Raw genomic sequence first — 21,040 nt, forward strand, 5'->3', positions numbered from 1 at the left:
AAATATGCATAAACTCTCTCTTTATTGAAATATGAAATAAAATAAGTCATCTACCACAGATATATTGTCAAAATTTAAATTTTCTTCTTTGCATCAAGGGCAGATAACTCTTGAAAATGTTTACGGTGCAAAATGGTCATGCAGTTTCTAATATGTTATCAGTCATGTGAATTTGGTTCATTTTACTTTCATCATTAATATCTAGCAATACATATTTAACTAGTTTAAAATAATTCAAAATTGCTCAATATTCCTTCATTATACATTGAATACCTTAAAATAACAGATTTTTAATGACATTATCCCATTTTTCATATTTCTTCATTATCTCCCCTTGAAAAAAGATGCAGCACCTTTATTTGAATAAGCTTTATTCCTTTTAAGCAGAGATACATTGTACCAAATGTGGTTTACATTGACCAAATGTTAGAAAAAAAAGAAAATGTTAAAAGTTAATGGAGGACAAACAGTCAAAACATAAATGTTGCATTGTTGGATACCAGAAACTTCTTTTTATCAGAATTGTGCAATTGAGCCTTTGGATCAGGTGAGCTAAATTCCATATCCATGTTTAGCTATGGACCTCACTGTTTAAACAGGTGTGCTATATCTTCTTGAAGTAATGTACACCATATACAAATGTTATTTTTAAGGCAACTCACTTCAATTTATTAATACTGGTACAATTTAGAAGATCTGAATTCCACTGGCAACTGTCAAAGGCAATCTAGTCTCACTTATAGATGAATCAGAATGTTTTTAAATGTACTTTTTAAACTTTAATTCAATTGTCACAGCAGAATTTGTTTAACTTCCAAGAAATATTTTTCGAACTGGCTGGCTCTCTCAGTTGGACATTCAAGCACTCAAAATGGCTGCATGATTATTTTTTCTGATGAACACTAGGAATTTTCTTTTGTCCTGGTTTTCTTCTTTAGCCCACCATCTTGCATGCATCTATATTGAAATTAAATTTAAATGATCATTTAATCATGCATGTTTAAAAAAAAACACTTCAAATTATCAAATCCTTCCTGCATATATATATATATATATATATATATATATATATATATATATATATATATAAAACAGTGTATTATTTGAATTTGGAATTATTCGCAAATGTACATGTAATCTGGTTCCCCTTAAAAATTAGAAAGGCTATAATTCTGTCAAAAATCAATAAAGTGGAATGAAATGCAAACTTGATCTGTAACTTAATTATCAAGGTACACACACATGTACTAAAAATCAGCTAAATACACATGTACACTGTATCTGCGGGTGTTTAGTATGCTGGCATATTTCTGCCCTCTACATGCAAGTTAAATTATGTTAACATGAAACATAATTATGTAGACATGCAATTTATCTATGTCAACATGCAAAATAATTATTTTAACATGCGAGATAAATATGTAGACATGCGACTTATTTATGTCAACATTCAAGATAATTATGTAGATATGCAACTTATTTATCTCAACATGCAAGATAATAATGTTAACATGCAGCTTATATTTTTCAACATGCGACTTATTTATGTCAACATGCGAGTTATATTTTACATGCAAGATGATTATGTTAACATGCAACTTATTTATGTCAACATGTGACTTATTCATGTCAACATGCAACTTATTTATGTCAACATGCGAGTTATATTTAAACAAGCAAAATAATTATGTCAACATATGCATGCAAGATAATAAGTTGCATGTCAACAAACATATCTCACATATTGACATAATAAATTAACCCGCATGTCAACATAATTATCTTGCATGTTGACATAAATAAGTTGCATGTTAACATTAATTATCTTGCATGTTGACATAAATAAGTCGCATGTCTACATAATTATCTTGCATGTTAACATAAATTAGTCGCATGTCAACATAATTCTGTTACATCTTGCTTGTATGATGTCATATAATGGCGTGCATAAGTAAAGTTTAAAATTAGATTCTCTTGAGAAGTTGGAAACTTGCAGGTAACATAATTATTTTGCATGTTGGCATAAATAAGTTGCATATCTACATAATTATGTTGCATGTAAACATAATTTATCTTGCATGTAGGGGGCAGAAATATGCCACCAATGCCCATAGTTTAGAAAAAAAATCCAGAAAACCAAGTGATAAAGACTGACAGACAGACTGAAAGACAGATAAAGGGGAAACCTGTAGTCCCCTTCGGTTTCACTGGTCAAGGGGACTAAAATAATTACATATGGTGTACAAATATTTTGGAGACTCTCTGGAACAGTAGTATATTCATTAATTTTAAAATGAACATCATGAAAATATTGATCTTAGTACATGTACATGATGTGTCATAATAGAACATGCTAACTAAATAAATTAAAAGGAAAATCCCACTTTTCAGAGCACGGTTTTAATAAAACAAAAAGTGTGGAAAACCAAATGGGACAGACTGACAGACAGTCAAGGAGAAAATCTATAGTTCTCTCCAGTTTAAACGACATGGGACTATTAAAATAAGAAGTTTACACCCCCTCAAATGTTAAACATATAAAAAGACCCTTCTTTTTTGGATTGAGATTTTTTTTTTTTTTTTTTTTTTTTAAAGTGATATTCTTACATTTGGTGATCCAAACAGAATTATAAAATTTAAAACTAGATTTACATAAAATTTTAATGAATAATGAGTAGAGAAAACATTTTTTAAACATTAGAAATTTTAATCTATCCATTTTAGCAAATATTTTTCATCACTCGAATCATTCTTGCTATGGCAGATTAAATTTGAAAAAAATAATTATTAGATGCGTAGGTTGCAGGGGCTTTTGAATTAAAAAAATATTGTGTAAAGGAAGTCTTAACATACAAATATTAGCTGTACATATATACATTAAATATTATACAATTATTGCTGGTTTTTGAGGTCAATACAATGATTTAGACACCTGAAGAGTACAGTATTCACCGAGCCCGAAGGGCGAGGTGAATATTGTACTTCGAAGGTGGCTAAATCATCGTATTGACCGAAAAAACAGCAATAATTGTTTTATTATATGATTAAATGACACACACTCATTAAGCAATCCATGCCATCTTACTTGTTCACATCTATTGAAGTACTACCTGAACATAATGAGAGAAACAGGGTTAAAAAACAACCAGTTTTATCACATGTATTTTGGAATTTTTAATTCTAGTTTAGGGTCAATGTAGAGGAAATAAATGTCAGGCACATATATAGGATTGATTTTGAAAATGGGGGCATTAGAAGGGGAAAAAAATGACAACTTACCTGAAAACAAACTTTTGACTAGCCCCCCCCCCCCCCCCCAAAAAAAAGGAAAAGAATTCTCCCAACTCAAAATTTTATTTAGTGGGATATAAAGATCCATAAACGAGGGGAGTGGGGCTTTCATTGAAATTTTTTATACTTAAAATTTAAAATAAAACTTTACATTCTCAAAAGGTGGGGAGAGAGCGGCAGTCCTCCTGCAACCCACCACTCCCACCCCTCACCAAAGAATCAATGTGCCTTTAATGTTATGTTCATATGAATGGAAGTCAGGTGCAAGTGAAATAACTTTCCAAAACTATTTGCATCAATTTGGAATTTCCCTATCTATTTTTGGTCAAATGTAGAATAAATAATTCCTTATATTGACCTGAAAGGTCACGTGCAGGTCAATATAACGTAGTATTTTTCTAACATTGTTGGATCTCAGCCAATCAGAGAGATGGGAATTATTCAATCATATAATAAATAAATATATATATATTACCGTATATACTCGCCTATAAAGTGGTTCGCATATAAGTCGGTTGTATTTTTTTAAGCTTTTATTAGAGGGATTGACCATGTTGACCGTCTAAAATATCAGTCTTTTTATAACTCGCCTATAAGTCGGACAAAGAGTTTTGGTCCAAATTACAACTCCCAAAAAACCGACTTATAGGCGAGTATATACGGTATATATACACTGTACTGTAGAAAGCCTGTCCACTGCTAGAATTCATTCACCATTTTTTAATAAATATGTTGTCAACTTACATGACTTAGTGTCTTCAACTTATCCCTCTTATCAGTTAAACTTACATAATTAACATGATTAACCATGTTATCTGACACATTTGCTTTCAACAGATTTTATCATAATCTAAAAATATCTCATGATTTTATTGCAATTATAAATTCATAAAATTTATAAGTCCTTATTTGTCGCACATAGTCTCTTAATTAGGGGTGTTTGTTATACATGGACCAGTATATGGAGATAACTTTCAACTGAAGTTGGTTACCAGTTAAAGGCAATCTTAATTATCTTTACTTTTTTGGTTGTCAATTTAAAAATCAGAAAAGAATTCAAGTCATCTTAATTTAAGTACGACTTCACTGTACTTTACAAAATGTAAACTTTTTTTTTTTGAGATATAGAATTTTGGATTACCATGATTACTGATTCTATAAACATGATAAATTATATTTATAAACAAACCTTATCATAATGATTGAAGAACACATTTATTCTTATTAATAACAATTTTACAGTGGAAACTTCAAGGAATTTTTTTTTAATATTCTATAGAACACGTAGAACAAAAGTAAAAAAAAATTAAGTGATATGCATCAATATATATCATAAAACACAAGTCAAAATATTGTGACAGTCATGATTAAATTTTTTTGCATTTTGATACTCATCCCTACTTTTAATTAAATGAATATTTACTCTACACTTTGTGTAAGTTTTGAATGAAAAAGCATTTATGAGATTAGACTCAAAGCAAAGCTAGGGGGCTTATGAACAACAAAACAAGAGGCCCATGGGCAACAACACTCACCTATCAGTCACTTTGGCCCTGCTGTTCTGCCACAGATTTTTCCCCCAATATACATGTGTTCCTAATGGCTATGTAAAATTTTGATCGTCTTTTGTGGCCCAACCCTATATATAGGGGCCATCATTTAATAAAAATGAATCTACGCTACCAGAGGATGCTTCTTACATTATTATGTTTCATTGTGGCTTTAATGTTCTTGAGAAGAATTAAGCATTTTAAAGATTTATCCAATGTAATCCCTATTGTGGCCCCACCCTACCCCCAGGGGCCATGATCTGAACAATTTAAAACCTACACTACCTAAGAAAGCTTTCACCTATTTTCATCTTTTCTAGTCCAGTATTTCTTGAGAAGAAGATATTTAAAATTTTTCCTATATATTTCAATGTAAAGTTTTGATTCCCTATTGTGGCCCTATCCTACCCCCAGGGGACATGTTTTGAACAATTTACAATCTACACTACCTCGATCAGGAAGCTTTCAACTAAATTTCATCTTTACTAGTCCAGTAGTCTTGAGAAGAAGAATTTTAAAGATGTTTTTCCTACAATATTTTCAATGTAAAACATCCATTCCCTATTGTGGCCCCACCCTACTCCCGGGGACCATGATCTGAACAATTTATAATCTAATCTTCCTTAAGAAGCATTTATATGAGTATCAGCGTTTCTGCCACAGTGGTTCTTGAGAAGAAGATATCTGAAGATTTTCCCTATATATTTCATTGTAAAATTTTCATCCCCTAATTTGTGGCCCCATCATGCCCTGTGGGGGCAAGATTTGAATAATTTACAATCTACACTACCTCAGGAAGCTTACATATAAGTTTCAGCTTTTCTGGCTCATTGCTTCTTGAAAGAATATGTTTCAATGGCCCCACCCTATTTTTGCATTTCTTGATTATCTCCCCTTGGAAGGAAACTTGGCCCTTCATTTTAAAATTTAGAATCCCCTTTACCCAGGAATGCTTTGTACCAACTTTGCTTAATATTGGTCCAGTGCTTCTTGAGAAGAAGTTGAAAACATGTGAAAAGTTTACAGATGGACGGACAGACACTGGACAATATGTGATCTAACTTGAACTTTCAGCTCAGGTGAGCTAAAACTGGAAAAAGGGTGGGAAGGGGGGTGTTAAGTCATACATGCACCTTGTCCATTAGCTTTCATGAAAATTAAAAATATATGTACATGTATTTTTAAAAAAATCAATGTGAGAAGCTACATCAGGGTTTGAAATTAACAGTCGCCCACTCGCAATTTGCGACTAATGTTCCATATGGGCGACTTAAAATTACGTTCAAGTTGCCCACATGGCGATTAGAAAATTTACGATAATAAATATTTGTTTTTCAATTTTGTCCGAATGTTTTGTTTTTTCTCTTGAAAAATTTCATAATCAGTAAAGTGCTTTATGATTACCCGTAAGAAGTACTTATACATAAAGCGTCTAAGTGATTGTGTCAGGCACAATGTGACATCGACGGGTCAATAAGCCCAAGAAACCAAAAAGTTCTGTTGTTATTTGTGAATGAAAACGTGCCATGTGCTCTATATATGATATTGAATGATCATATCAATCTTCATAAACAGAAGAGTTCCACTTCAAATTTAGATAAGTCGTGCATAATGTTACAACGGATAGAAAAGAAACACAAAACACATGATAAAAAAGAAAAGAAAAATGGGGTTATTGTTTTTATATTCAATAGAAGGTGTGATAATCTGTGGGTGAATAAATTTTGATGTGGGCCCCAGAATTGAGGTTCAGTAGCCCACATTGCTATCAAAGATTACAAGTTAGTTTAAAACCCTGTACATGTAAAAATTAGTTAAAATTAAATGGTAGTAATTAAAATTGCTAGGTCATTAACAATCAAGATAATTGATATAAATGTTTAATTCACTTACCAACAATGAGATCCAAGTTCAAAGAGCCATATTTCCAATGGTTGATTCTTTGTCATCAAAACTCCTAAAATCCGTCTTAGTCTTAACTCGCACATCTTCCTTAGATTTTTGAGAATCATGATTTTTGTTAATTTTGTCAGTTCAACAGTATTTCCTGACTTAATGGAAGTCTGAAAAAAGTCCTGAGGATAACACTCTACTATTCTTTTTTTTCACACTCCCATGGAATTTATTCTGATTTGTCATATTTGGTTTCTCACAATCCTTAAATCTTTCTATTGTGGCTATACATGCTTCCTTTAAACTTGGTTGATATCATGTGTTCTATGATCCACCACAAGCTGTAGAACAGACGTCTTCTTCTTACAGGGTTTGTTGATAAGAAATGTTCATAACTAAAAAGATAAAGCGATTCCCATCTATTAGAATGTTGCAGACCTTTAATGAAATATCAAGATTACAAACAGTATTTAAGCTCAAAGGTGCATTGAAACATTACTAATTGTGAGCATTGCAAACATAGATCTCTAAAACATCAGAGGTGGGATGAGTTGTCATGGAGGAATAAGCATCCCCTGTCAACTAGTTACACCTGCTGTGAGCTCCTTGTCATAATAGGGTGAAATGGATAAATCTGTAGACAATTCAGTATGAAAATAATGGCATAACAATTTCTGTATGAAAAACATCGATCAGTAAACATTTGACTTATCTGTACAGTAGACTGTATTTGTTAACAAGGTCATTGTATCAAACACAGAATTTGCAAAATGTTCAATCTGTATCATCAACTTATTTGCCAATAGCTTGCCTCATTTTAGTAATTGTTTGTACTAGGTACACATGCTCTTGTCCTTTGAATCAAATGGGAGTCATAAACTCCATATGAAGGTGATAATGCTACATAAGTAAGGGAAGTTAATAATAGAAAAATTAAAGTGATGTGTTTATCATAAAATTTAGTTGTTACTTTGCCATTAATGTCTTTGTCTAGTAAAATATTCAAATATGAAACAGATGTATATGCCTCTGTGGTGTCTTTAATTTTGAGTTCAAAGAGATAATTACATGTGAATGAAAAAAAAAATTAAATATAATGAATAGTGATCAATCTCAAAAAATGTATAAACATTACAAATCTGTGAAGTGCCTTGCAAAAACAAGGACCCCCTGGAAATCCCAGAGGTGGGATCAGGTGTCTAGGAGGAGTAAGCATCCTCTGTTGACCGGTCACACCTGAATAAGTTAATGTAGGAATAAAAATGAATAATTACTGTCCATTGATAAAGCATCATCAATATGTCATTATACATGATATATCTAATCATGTACCATTAGTATATATAGGACAGGAAATACAAAATATAGTTATTTATAAAACAGTGTACAGTGCTACCTCGGTATATTGCCAGCTTTTGTCCAAGGCAGATTTTGGCATTATAGCGAGGGTGGCAATATAACGAATTCTGCCATAAATTACAATTCAGTGGGTAATCAAAGCAAAATAAATAGTTTATGTAATTCATTTCAGTTACAGTCTATTAATGTCATGCTTGTGCACATACGTATAAGGGAAGCTCTCGTTTCTTTTTGAAAAAGAAGTCATTATTTTTTTAGTTTACAATATTTTTACTGAAAAGAAACAAAATGTCAGAATATTGAACACCTGTCAATTCCCTGCTCTTTCGCCATGCTCCAAGAATTTAATAACCTGATAACAAAGATGTCAGTAGCCGTTATAGCCTCTCGGTATTAAAAAAGTTTTGAGAATTATTATTAATCTCATCTGAATCGAAAGTAGATTTTTTTCACCGTCTCAAGAATTTCTGAATCAGTTAAAAAGTTTGGTTGGTAAAGTGTCATGACGAATGGCAAGTCACGTGTCAGAATACGTCAACCTGTTGTAATAAACATGCATTCTTATGTTTGCTGGTACCTGTGTACTTCTCTTCCGATTCTGTTTTGATATTTATCAATCAACCCAATCTGTGCCCAACAATTTATGAAAAATTCAGGGGTAACAGAATCCTTAATATTTTCACGTGCGGAATTATAGTAGTCTAAAAATAGAGGTGGGATTTCCTTTTGATCGATAGAATGGCTTCTTAATCTAAGAGGACACAAATGAATATTTGCATTTATTATGGTTGGGGGCATTATCCATGATAAGCAATAATCGGCGATTTACAATCAAATAGATCGAATATTGATCAATAAATTTTTTTCTTCTCGTAATCCAAATTTGTACGCTTTCTCTTGCCTGACGTTTCCATTACTGTGATGAAATAATTCTTCTTTCTTATAAAAACACGCCAAAGACATTGCTAATTTTGAGTTTTATTCACCAATTATTTTTAATTTAGCTGAATTCCTTGTCCAGCCCGTTACGCTTCACCGCAACCACTGTCAAAGCACGGGTGTGTTGTCCAAATTACCGACCCGCTCTAGGTAATTGGCATTGTTCTCGAGGGTTTTCCTTATATAATTTGACCTTTTGTTTCCAAAAACCAGTGGCGGATGGCAATAAGCAGGGGTGGCAATATAACGGGTGTATTAACAAAAGGGGGAAATCCGTTCTTCGAGAATTCTTGGCAATAAGCGAGGGTGGCAATATAACGGAGGGCAATATACCAAGGTAGCACTGTATTTTCAACTTCAGCTAGGTCATCATATTAAAAAAAATCATATATTTCCAAACATTGAGGAGTTTCATTGTATTTAATCTTGTAAATAATGTATCTGACCAGCAACATATGGCATGTGGCTTAATTGTGCTATTACGCATGCATCAAAATTTATTTCTAATTATAGCTTTCCTTAGTGTGCACACGGCCTAAATGCAAAGAAATTTGATGCGCAGTAAATTAATTTGAATTAACTTATTTGCATTAAATTGTCCATGTGAATGTGGTTCAAATTTAATCTGTATTAACTTACGTTTAATTCGAATTAAACCCTCCTTGTGAAGACGACATTAAATGTACATATCTCATACTGTACACCCTCATCAAAACTTCACAACCAGATAATACATATTCTTGTCAGCTGTCAAAATCACATTCGCATGATTAAAATGAAAGTGAACGTGAAGTTGAATACCGATCCCGATTAGAATGAAGACAATTAAAGGACTGTTAAGGACCCTCTATACACTAAATCAAAAATGTTTTTAGTCCAAGATAAATAAATTGAACACTTTATTTGCATGTGTTATCTCACTCAAGTAAACAATGTGTAGAGATTTCTGTTCATCAATACTTTAATGTCTTTGAATATTTTTCTTAGGGTGTAAACATGCCACGTACCCTGTGTTGAACATGTTGAAATTCAAGAAAATGAAGTAGATCTGATAAGCTCATTATTTATACCTTTATACAATATGATTTTTTTATTCAATTGTTAAGAATGCTTGTATTAACTAAAATTCAGTAACAGACTGCTAGGATTTCAATTTATCAAATTTGATTTAGACCCCAGGGCGAATTAGTCTCTATCTCAATAAAAATACCATAAAATCAGAGCTCTTTGGTGTGCAGTATATACTAGAGTGTAATTGATTTGTATGAAAAAACTGAAATTAAAATAATCATGGAGGGTAAAAAATTGGGGGGGGGGGTTACAATCTTTCAGATTTCTTCTAATTCCATCAAAAAATATATACAGAGAGATTAATTTATGCAATCTAAGTAATTATAATACACAGATGATAACATTTCTTGCTCATTTGAAATTACATATACATTTGTAATATTCTTGGCACACCGACTTGTTCACTATCAACAAAATGTTTTCCTTTTAAATTAAATTTTAATAATCTGGTTAAGTGGTACATTCTAACAGATACTCTTTATCAACAAACTTCTCTTAACATAATTGATCACTCAGGTTTACAGCGCCTGCCAGTCAATCGATATCAAACATTAATTAATAGAGTCCGGCCTCTAAAAGATTATGAGGCCCCTTATATTTTTTGTTGTATTGTCAAAATGTCTTTTATTGTCTTTTTTACTATTTTTAATACACTTACAAACAACTTGTTCCTTAGACACTAAATAATGATTAAATAACTTGAGTTTGGTCTGAATTTACTGTGCTTTTCCAGTCACTGCACTTAAAAATACTATTTTTGCATCTACTGTAAGTTTTACTCGCATTAAGGTGTTGATTATATACATGTACTGTAGAAGGACAAATTTTCGTGGGCATAAAATTTTGTTATTTCTTATGTTATCTGAGAAGGTTGTGTAGGCATTAAATTTCATTGTTATGAATGTAACCCTACTCATTATATTGAAATGTAATATTTCATGTGGGATTAACAACGAACAAATGACAAAATAAAGGAATATTTCTGCTTTAAAAGCATAATATTGTGTGTATATATATACACTGTATAGCACTGGCCTTGGGGAACTGGAATCTTGCTCCCTCCCTCAATGATATACTTTAACTGTATAATAACATAATTGTATTCTCTGCAGTTGGAAAATCTTTTCATTAATTTTTCTTTTTAAATCCCTCAATAAAAAAAAAAAAATCTCTTCATTTTGAATTTCAGTGGTTGCATTATACCCCAATAAATACATGTATAGTGTGTACCCCTCCTTCTTTGTTTTTTTGGGTTTTTTTTCTGAAAATAGAAGTGTGCACACCATAAAAGAGAATTTATAGTAGTTCGTATTTGTCTAATATATTAACACATTACATATGGAATGCCCCGATGACAACAATGGCCAATGGTGTAGTATTAATTATCTGTCCTGTTTATTATGGAAAATAGCTTAATAATGAAAATTATCAGTATGACTGTCAGTTGCAAACAACTTTTTTTTTTTAATCCCATTTAAATAATTTTATTTTACTTTTTATCTGGACTACATGTATCATTGGTGAAGTTCTTTGTCTTTTAAACTGAACCTTTAATTTTTTTTTTATACTGGCACAATTAGCTGATAACATACAGACTTAATTTTAAATTTATTGATCCTCCCAAATTGGGCCAACAGACTGTCATTAAGGTAAATAAATATGTAAAACACTGATTCATGGCTGTAGTATATTGAAATAATGCAGGAAAACATGTACAGATCATGTTGATACACAAACACATCATCATGAACTCCGATCATCAGAACTTCAGGTAGTTTTGTTTTTTTTTCTGACATGTAGGTTTTCACTATTAAATGAATATTATATAATTGCATTCATACCATAAACTTCTCTCTGCTGTGTTCTGAGAATCCATGAACATTGATAATTTCTGATCCGAAACCAATGAATCTACCTGAAATGTATTATAATATTATGCAGTTTTAAAACATAAATTCCATGATAAATAAATAGGAAAATATATTCTTTAATTACTGTAACTTAGTAGAAGTCGCATCATTTTCATGAATCATCACAGCTATACATGTATATACATATTCTCTCAAAACTGTCCCAATGCAATAATGAGTGCATAACAATAAAATGACAAGTATCAATCTTTAAATTCACATACTTTGAAAACTTTGTACATTAAAATTAGGGCATGGCACTGTCTAAATGCACAGCATGCCTTTGACATTAATATCAACTTATATAGCTGCACTATACCCTCAGGTTGCCAGGGCTAGAAGACCACGTTGAAGCAGGGACCTATACATGCTTAACAATTATATCTATGTCCCTGGGAGAAGTAAACAGCTAACCCCCCCCCCCCCCCTTTCATCATTTAAATTATTTCTAATATTTACGCCTCAGTTGTACATGTGTTTTTTTAGTTGACAGCTTAATATGTACACAATATTAACAATGCTTTTAGCAGCCCACGTACCTATATATAACCCAGGCAGACTGAACGTTTCCCCGGCCCATAACACGTTGTGACCGACTCTACTTTCGTTTTTAATATGAAACCTTCGAACTTGACATGACACATAAACAAGACGCGAAACGCAAGAAAATATTTAAAATTTCTAACAATATATTTTGCTACACATTTCAAAAGATCAACGTTGATTCAATAAAAATCGAAATATTAGATGCACGTACATGCAGAAATAGTTTCTCTCCGCGAGTACAACATATGCCAATACGGAATGTGTTTACCTTCCCAGAGACATAGAAGATTTCTTTATGTTTTCACTAACATTAATAATAATAACTTTTAGTTTAATGGTTTTAACCATTTATACTGCAATCATGCAACGATGCACATTGTAAGAATACAGCATATACATGTATACATATCGTAGGAAATTATTGAGTAAACAATAATGCCGTAATGTCATAATGGACACATATCTTTACTCATTTATTCATAGGCCATATTTAATACATGTACATAAAATTTATTTATTTATTTACAGATTTTGTACTTACCTTTTACAAAGTTTACTTCGTCCTCATGTACATGACTAAGTGTGAAACGGGTACTGTATTATGATGTCATTTACGACGTCATTTGATGTAACGAGCATGCGCACTCGCAATGTGTGTAAGTCTCGCCGAGAAAAAATGATGGATCGGTGGTCATCTTATACACACTCATTACACAGATCTCATGCATCCGGTCAAATTAACACTTCATTTTTTTGAAATGGGATGCATCCTAGGACATTTTCTAGTTGATTTATGACAAAAATCAACTGAACACCACCATTTCGTGTTCATTTGGATTTTTCCGTGTTCATTTAAACGTGTGCCGTCTAAAGCACGTGTCCAATTGACAGGGTTTACAAACACACTGCAAGCTCAATAACAATTTAACAAATAACCATCATATTAGTATTTACATTACACAACCATAACTCCCCCCCCCCCAAAAAAAAAAACCAACAAACAAACAAACAAAAACAAAAATACTAGTAAATAAATACATAAAAAACAGCAAAGAGAATTGTCTCAACTTCCTCCATTTATTTTAAATTTGTATACATTTCTAAAAAATTTTGAATGGTTCCAGAGTATTGTAATTGTCATCAAAATCGTTGTCCAATAGAGAGCTTCCTGTGGTACTAGAGACGGATGTGCTTCCTAAGGTACCCATTCTACTGGTCGTTCCTGAAAATGATTTCAGCCAATCGTCATCGTCATTATCAAATCTCAATGAGGAACCCATGTTTCCGAAGGTCCTAGAGCCACCAAAAGAGCTAAAGAGATTATTCATATCGTCGTCACTACGAAGTGGCATGGATGAAGCCATATTTCTCGAGCTTCCTATGGACATAGAACGCCTGAGTGGATTCCAAAGGTCATCGAGATCATCGTTATTGTCATTAAAAATTCGCATTGGCGAAATGTTTCTGCGACCCCCCATGGTTCTAGAGGGCAAATTTAGATTGAAACCGTCATCAAGATCATCGAAATTGTCACTAAAACCTCGCATTGGTGAGACCATGCTTCTCATATTTCCCATGGTTCTAGAGAATGGCCGGTTAAATCTTAGGGAATCGAAATCGTCATCATCGTCACCAAATCTTCGCATTGGTGAAACCCTACCTCTCATGTTTCTAGAGAATGGCCTTAGGACATCATCATAATCGTCATCTAGGCTGCTAACTCGCAACGGTGAAAGCACGCGCCTCCTGGAATCCATGGTTAGAGGGGCTCGCCTGTTAAATCTGAACAGGTCATCGAAGTCGTCATTGTCGTCACTAAGAACTCGCCTTGGCGAAAATATGCTTCTCCTGTTTCCGATGGTTCGAGGAATTACTCTTCGTCCAAGTCCCACTCCTGGACCAAGGTATCTTGTGCTACCTCTCATTCTGCGTCCAAGGATGTCACCCAGATCATCATCATCAAATCTTGGAGCCATTCTTCTTATTGTTGTACCGAATCCTGTTAGTCTCCTAGGTCTCAAAAAACTGTAATTATCGTCATCATCGTACAGTGACGTCATGAGAGAACGTCTTCCTACTCCCAGTCTTCTCACCGGGGATCTTCTTCGAACGAGAAGTGCGCTTCTTCTCAGGGGAGAAAACGTATTGTCATCATCACCAAGAGATACTACCCTTCTGAGACCCCCGGGGGATACCCTGGTTACACCTGATGTCAACAAGTCATCATCATAATTACGGATCATCCTCCTCTGTGGGAAGCTTCCACCTTGGAGACGAAACAGGTACGGATTGGCATAGGTTCTCACCAATCTAAATATTTGAGAATAAAAGGATTCCAACTGTTTTATTTAAAAAGTGGTGATTATTTGTGACATACAAGACGATATTACAAGAGAATATGGAAATCAGAAAACTAGAAACATAAATGACAATACTGAATTGAAACTGTATTAGCATGTACATGTGTATACAATCATGTACTAGTGTATGTATGGTGCATTTTACATTTATACTATCATATTCATTTGTTCAGTCCAAATGAAAATTAACCTATAGTTCCTTACATGCTAAGAGAATAAAAGTATATATCTAACCTTGTCTGCTGTGCACCGACAGCTGCCACTAGAAATAACAAACCAAAGCAAGCCACCTTCATCATAGAGACCCTGTAAAGAAAAAAAGTTAAGAAAATTTTGGTTCCGAGGAGGAAAAAGGGGGAAAATTTTGTTTGATTAGATCTAATGCAGTGATAAAAAACTTTAATCTACACATTTCTTTTGTTAATATTTTTGACAAGAACTTAACTGTTTAGTATCCATATTTACAACCTGCAATGTTTTTTATAGAGTATCTCTTAATTCACTACATATGTAATCATTGATCCAGATTAACTTTTCATTGCTATACAAGAAGGTTTGAGAAAAAAAAAGTGTGAAGGAAACAATATGCAAAATCATAAAATTGAAAAAGAAAAAATATATTCATGTACATGTAAATCGTATTTCTCCAGTTTTCACATGTAAGAGTATTGGCCATTTTCAACTGAGCATTTCAATTTTTAGTACCTCTCCGGATAAAATAATAGTGTTTTTGACGAAAAGAAAAAAACCCACACCTGCTTACATACTGTAGTACAGTCTTTGAATTTTCAGATTTAAATGTTAACGGAATGATTCTCAAGAGTAATACATGTATATTGCTTATACTAAAAACACAACATTCACTTTTTTATAATTATTTTGTACCCGAAAATCAAAGTTTCAGGTAGAAGTCTAGCTGCAGAACTGTTCAACTGTAGCTCTCCAAAAAAAAAAAAAAAAAAAAAAAAAAAAAAAAAAGGAAGACCGTAGTCCATCCCAATTTTTCTTTTAAACAAGTGAGCTACAGATCTGCAGCTAGTAAGAGCCAATCAAATTTACTTAAATACTCAGCCAGTTTAAATAAGAGGTACCTTAAATGTAAAAAAAAGAATGGATGAATAAATCGATCACTTATGCAATATCCAATGAATACTAATTTTACTGAGTTTGTGTTCCCATCCTGAATAAATTTATTAAAATTTCATGAACAACGAATAGGAAATTGATGGAGCAACTTTGGGCCATTAACGTCAAGGCCGTATGATGCAATTTCAGGGGGAGGGGGAAATCCAAACATTTTCAGTTTGGGTGAGTAGGGGGGCACTCAGCAAAAATTCCTTGACGATGAAGAGAAGGGGGCATCAGATGTTTTTGCAGAGGGGAGCACAATATACTGAATATCGACAAAATTAGGGGGGGGGGGGCACTTGCCCCTTCTTGCCCCCTTTCCAGTTCCTAGAGCCAGGAACGTCTTGAAATCCCCACAGAATAAATATATTAAATTTCATGAACAACAGATAAAAAAATTGATAGAGCAACTTTGAGTTATTAAAATCGCTTTCAGAATTTGAATTGTTTCTAAATTTGACCCCGAGATGGAGCTTTTTTCATTCTATGATAGTTGCAAATATTATTAAAAAAAAATGTTTTTTCCAATAAGTACTGAGTTTTCTGTTTTTTTTCCTTTAAAAATCTTACCTGACGATGACAGCAGAGTGGTACTAAGTCTTATGAGCTAACTACGTACACCTGACAATACTAGGACTTTAATACCTGAGTACTGAGGTTAACGCTGCGTTTGACCGATGACGATCTCATCCATTAATGGAATGCGTACAATAGACATTTGTAAATGAGCAGGTTATTGGGTAAGGTTTACAACAAATGAAGATGGAGTTGATATGTAGAAGGAATTAATTATCGGTTTTGAAGATTACCAAAAACATGTCCTAAATAATTGTAAAAAATTAAAAAAAAGTTAAGGTACCTTCAAGTACATGGTACAATTGTGATTTGTTTAGGAATCAACGTACAAATTACTAGGAGAAGGACATATTTTACTTTGAATTTTGTCTAGTTTAATTTTTAAGATAAAATACATGAGTCCGATTTAGTAAACTCCAAACAATTATTTAAAAAAAAAAGTTAAAGAAAGTTTACAAAATGGAGTTACATATTTTGAATATAGGAAGCTCAGTCGAAATCTTTCTTTGCAGTTCAAATCAGAGAAACATTGGTATTTTAAGCATCTTAATTCAGAGTTATTTAAAACTATGTAGTTAAACATTTTACTTTTTTGTCCTTGGAACTTTGTTGTAAAAAAATTGCAAATAAATGCAGGTAACTTACGTATGATACTAATTAAATTACCAACGGGTGTAATTCTTCGATAGAGTATTTTTAATGATATGAAAAGCCCCCTCTCTCTCTCTCTCTCTCCACACGTGCACTGAATTATGTATATTACGAAACACAATTAAGAACGTGGGTCATCCAAATCCAACTTTTCACAATTGTCACATTGCACATGACCGACTTTTTTTTTGATCGCCGAAACCCTTCAAATGCGGTCACCTCCTTTGATTTTATAACATTGAGACGTATTGATTTGAACTTTGTGAGTAAAATGTACAACTAATTTCAAACATTTTTTTTTTTGGATTTTTTAAAACATGAATTTACCTCGCTTACATTTTTTTCCATTAAAAGTGCAGTCAAAATTAATGTGATTATATTTTAAGGAATAACTGTCAAGTTGTTGTTGTTGTTTTTTTTTTTGGTTTATGATGTGATCAAACATGATAATTTGCATAAACACCGAAGACGGTTTATGCATAAAATTATCAAGTGACCTAAACACCAGACTGTTACATGTATCCTTATATTCACATTTTTACCTGATCTCATCTTCGCTAGCCAGGGGTTTTCAGTCCACTCCGCTCCATAAACGAGCGAAATGGACTGAAAACCCTTGGCCAGCGAAGATGACCTGATCCTTGATTCAATGAAAAAAAATGAGATTATTACATTATTTTTTATCAATAATTATAAATCTATGGTGTCAAGTCCCGCCCAGTCACACACAGCGAGAAGGAGTTCCATCACGTGATGAGCAGATGACATTATAAAGAAATCAAACCATTTCCTTATTTGTAATTTTATTTTGGACATGTAATTTTTTATTTTGAATATGTAAATATATGTAAATATGTATGATGTCTACCGTTTAGCAAGTAACTGATATATGTTATTATGGCAGAACCGCCACAGAAGATTTCAATCCACAATCACAGCTAGGTGCTTGGGGACGGGAACCCCCCCCCCCCCCCGCGTTCTGTACCCCAAGGGTTATTCGACTTTTTTTTTTTTTAGATAAAACAGTTTATATGATATATATATACTTTTATTTAAAAAAAAATCACATTCCCTGATACTATAAGAGAAAAAGTGTTCTCTTTTAGTATCAGAGAATGTGGAATTTTTATAAAAGGTTAGTTTTAAGTTAGATTCTGGATTTTTCAATTGTAATACTTGGTGAATGTGTCATAGACAGCTATTTCATATAAAAAAAGTCGATGAACCCTTGGGGTACGGAACACGGGAGGGGGGGGTCCCGTCCCCAAGCACCTGTGCCCACAATGAGACAGATCAAGACAGTGCTTTACTTTTTTTATCATCCTCATTTTGAATACATCACTTATATATGACACCTGTTTGTATATTAACAGTGGGTTTTTTTTAAATAAAGGAATTTATTATATGATTGAATAATTCCCATCTCTCTGATTGGCTGAGATCCAACAATGTGAGAAAAATACTATGTTATATTGACCTGCACGTGACCTGGTCAATGTAAGGAATTATTTATTCTACATTGGACCAAAAATAGATAGGGAAATTCCAAATTGATGCAAATAGATTTGGAAAGTTATTTCACTTGCACCTGACTTCCACTCATATGAACATAACATTAAGGCACATAGATTTTTGGGTGAGGAGTGGGGGGGGGGGGGGTTGCAGGAGGCCTGCCCCTCTCCCCACCCTTTGAGAATGTAAAGTTTTAATTTAAATTATAAGGATAAAAAATTTCAATGAAAGCCCCCTCCCCTCATTTATGGACCTTTACATCTCATCAAATAAAACTTTGAGTTGGGAGAATTCGTTTCCTTTTTTTAGGGGGGGGGGGGTTTCAAAGATTTGTTTTGAGGTCAGCTGTCATTTTTCCCCCTTTTAATCAAAATCAGTCCTATATATGTGCCTGACATTTATTTTTCTACATTGCACCTAAACTAAAATTAAAAATCTAAAATAATACAACTGGTTGTTTTTTAACCCCGTTTCTCTCATTATTTTCGGCTAGTACTTCAGTAGATGTAAACAAGTAAGATGGCATGGATTGCGTAATGAGTGTGTGTCATTTAATCATTGAATCATATGATAAAACAATTATTGCTGGTTTTTTGAGGTCAATACGATGATTTAGCCACCTTCAAAGTACAATATTCACCTCGCCCTTCGGATTTGGTGAATATTGTACTCCTCAGGTGTCTAAATCATTGTATTGACCTCAAAAACCAGCAATAACTGTATAATATTAACTGGCCTATACTATTCTTCACGTTTTCATCGATGGCGAATTTGTATAGGAGGGAAAAATAGCTATAGAAATGCACAAAAATGGAGAATTAGTTGAAGAACTACAAAAAGTTTGAATACGATCTGCACTTTTAGAAAAAAAAAGATGACTCATCATAATTCTTTTGTGACAATTGCAAGTAACATACCATCATGCAAGCCTCATACATCACACTTTACCATATCTTAATGGACTCTATACGCTATTTTGAATGAGCATTCTTAAATAATTTTAGGCATCGTTATAGTGCACGTTTAATCTTAGAAAATATATGGTAATATATAAATATTGCATGTAGTTGAGTGTAACATTGAAAAATATAACATTTTTGAAGAAGTTTTCCCATTATATCACAAATATGATATTTTTATCCATATGCCCTGAAAAACTGCTGAATCACGCCGGATATAGTTATATTACACCGGAAACAGTTATGTTGCCCTCCTGAACACCGTTATATTCCCTCGCGTGTAATCATTCTGCATATTAATTAAATCGGGTTCGAAATTCACAGAGGCAGTTGCTAAGCAAACGTTAGCAGTTCCGCGAAAATGAAAATGTATGGAAAACGTCTACGTTTTTTTATGTTCATTTAAATTCAGAGGAACTAGATAGTTTGATTGAGGAGAAAAATTCCGTAAATACAACAAAAGTTATAAGCACAAGTGTGCTGAAAACATTCTGCAATGAAACAAGACGGAATATTTCGGAATTATTTATAGAGGAAGAGAAATCAGCCTTCATAACTTTCAGCTGTCCCCCGTTATCATTTTAACAACAATAGTGTTAATGTTCCTTAGCATTATTATCGAAACTATTGGTACCCACCAATCAACTATTTAAAAAAACAATTTGATGTTTTTTCCAGATATTTACACAGGTCCATAGTCTTCAATACATATGTCCGATTTTGTTTTTTTAAAAATGTTATATACCATATATTACATGATTTCTCGGGCAACAATACCAGAATATTTGTCCCTCGGTAACAGGAAAGCCCTGGAGTGTTATGTCGCCCTCTGCCTTCGGCATCGGGCGACATAACACTCCAGGGCTTTCCTGTCACCTCGGGGGCAAATATTCTGGTATGTTGCCCTCGAAGCCATGTAATATATGTATATTGTCACCCCAAGAAAACCACTGTCAACCAAGGTGCAGCTGAGGTTGACAATGGTTTTCGAGGGGTGAAACTTTTCAATGTTACTAACTTACACTCAACTACATGTAATATTTATTATACATTTATTGACTGGGTTCGAGGGCAACATGCATTTTGTCGGACCCATGAACCAAACTGTTTGCTTGAGGCCGTTAGGCCGAAGGCAAACAGGTTGGTTCGAGGGGTCGACAAAACGCATTTTGCCCGAGAACACAGTCAATAAATTTTTTGTTATACCTTTTATGATTTATTGTTTTGACATGTATGTATCTTGTGCCGGCTTCCATGATGTAAATTTTCGGGCAATTCTGTCACTGTCGAGCACC

At 33.3% G+C, this 21,040-nt stretch overlaps 1 protein-coding gene and 2 long non-coding RNA genes across 3 annotated transcripts; all 3 read right to left on the bottom strand.

Moving 5' to 3' along the window:
• Positions 1-354: 354 nt before the first annotated feature.
• On the bottom strand, positions 355-7,084 carry LOC133202619 (uncharacterized). Its single transcript, XR_009723266.1, has 2 exons — positions 6,735-7,084; positions 355-957 (listed from the first exon to the last, which is right to left on the bottom strand). It is a non-coding gene; the product is annotated as an uncharacterized LOC133202619 (long non-coding RNA).
• Positions 7,085-7,090: 6 nt separating this feature from the next.
• On the bottom strand, positions 7,091-12,672 carry LOC133202621 (uncharacterized). The gene is made up of 3 exons (XR_009723267.1): positions 12,553-12,672; positions 11,945-12,018; positions 7,091-7,129 (listed from the first exon to the last, which is right to left on the bottom strand). It is a non-coding gene; the product is annotated as an uncharacterized LOC133202621 (long non-coding RNA).
• Positions 12,673-13,617: 945 nt separating this feature from the next.
• LOC133202431 (uncharacterized) lies at positions 13,618-16,655 on the bottom strand. Its single transcript, XM_061338247.1, has 3 exons — positions 16,618-16,655; positions 15,154-15,225; positions 13,618-14,869 (listed from the first exon to the last, which is right to left on the bottom strand). The coding sequence occupies exons 2-3, from the start codon at positions 15,216-15,218 to the stop codon at positions 13,660-13,662; spliced, it is 1,275 nt and encodes a 424-aa protein (XP_061194231.1). The 5' UTR covers positions 15,219-15,225; positions 16,618-16,655; the 3' UTR covers positions 13,618-13,659.
• Between the last annotated feature and the right edge of the window lie 4,385 nt (positions 16,656-21,040).

Source organism: Saccostrea echinata, unplaced genomic scaffold (assembly GCF_033153115.1).
Source record: "Saccostrea echinata isolate AGI-Se365-2 ecotype Australia unplaced genomic scaffold, CSIRO_AGI_Sech_v1 ptg000047l, whole genome shotgun sequence".
In the NCBI taxonomy this organism is placed as follows: Eukaryota; Metazoa; Mollusca; class Bivalvia; order Ostreida; family Ostreidae; genus Saccostrea; species Saccostrea echinata.

Excerpts from the sequence above, each read along its gene's own strand:
- LOC133202431 (XM_061338247.1), bottom strand. The coding sequence starts at position 15,218 with ATGATGAAGGTGGCTTGCTTTGGTTTGTTATTTCTAGTGGCAGCTGTC. Across the intron at positions 14,870-15,153 it reads GTCGGTGCACAGCAGACAAG|ATTGGTGAGAACCTATGCCA; the intron begins GTTAGATATATA and ends TCAAATATTTAG.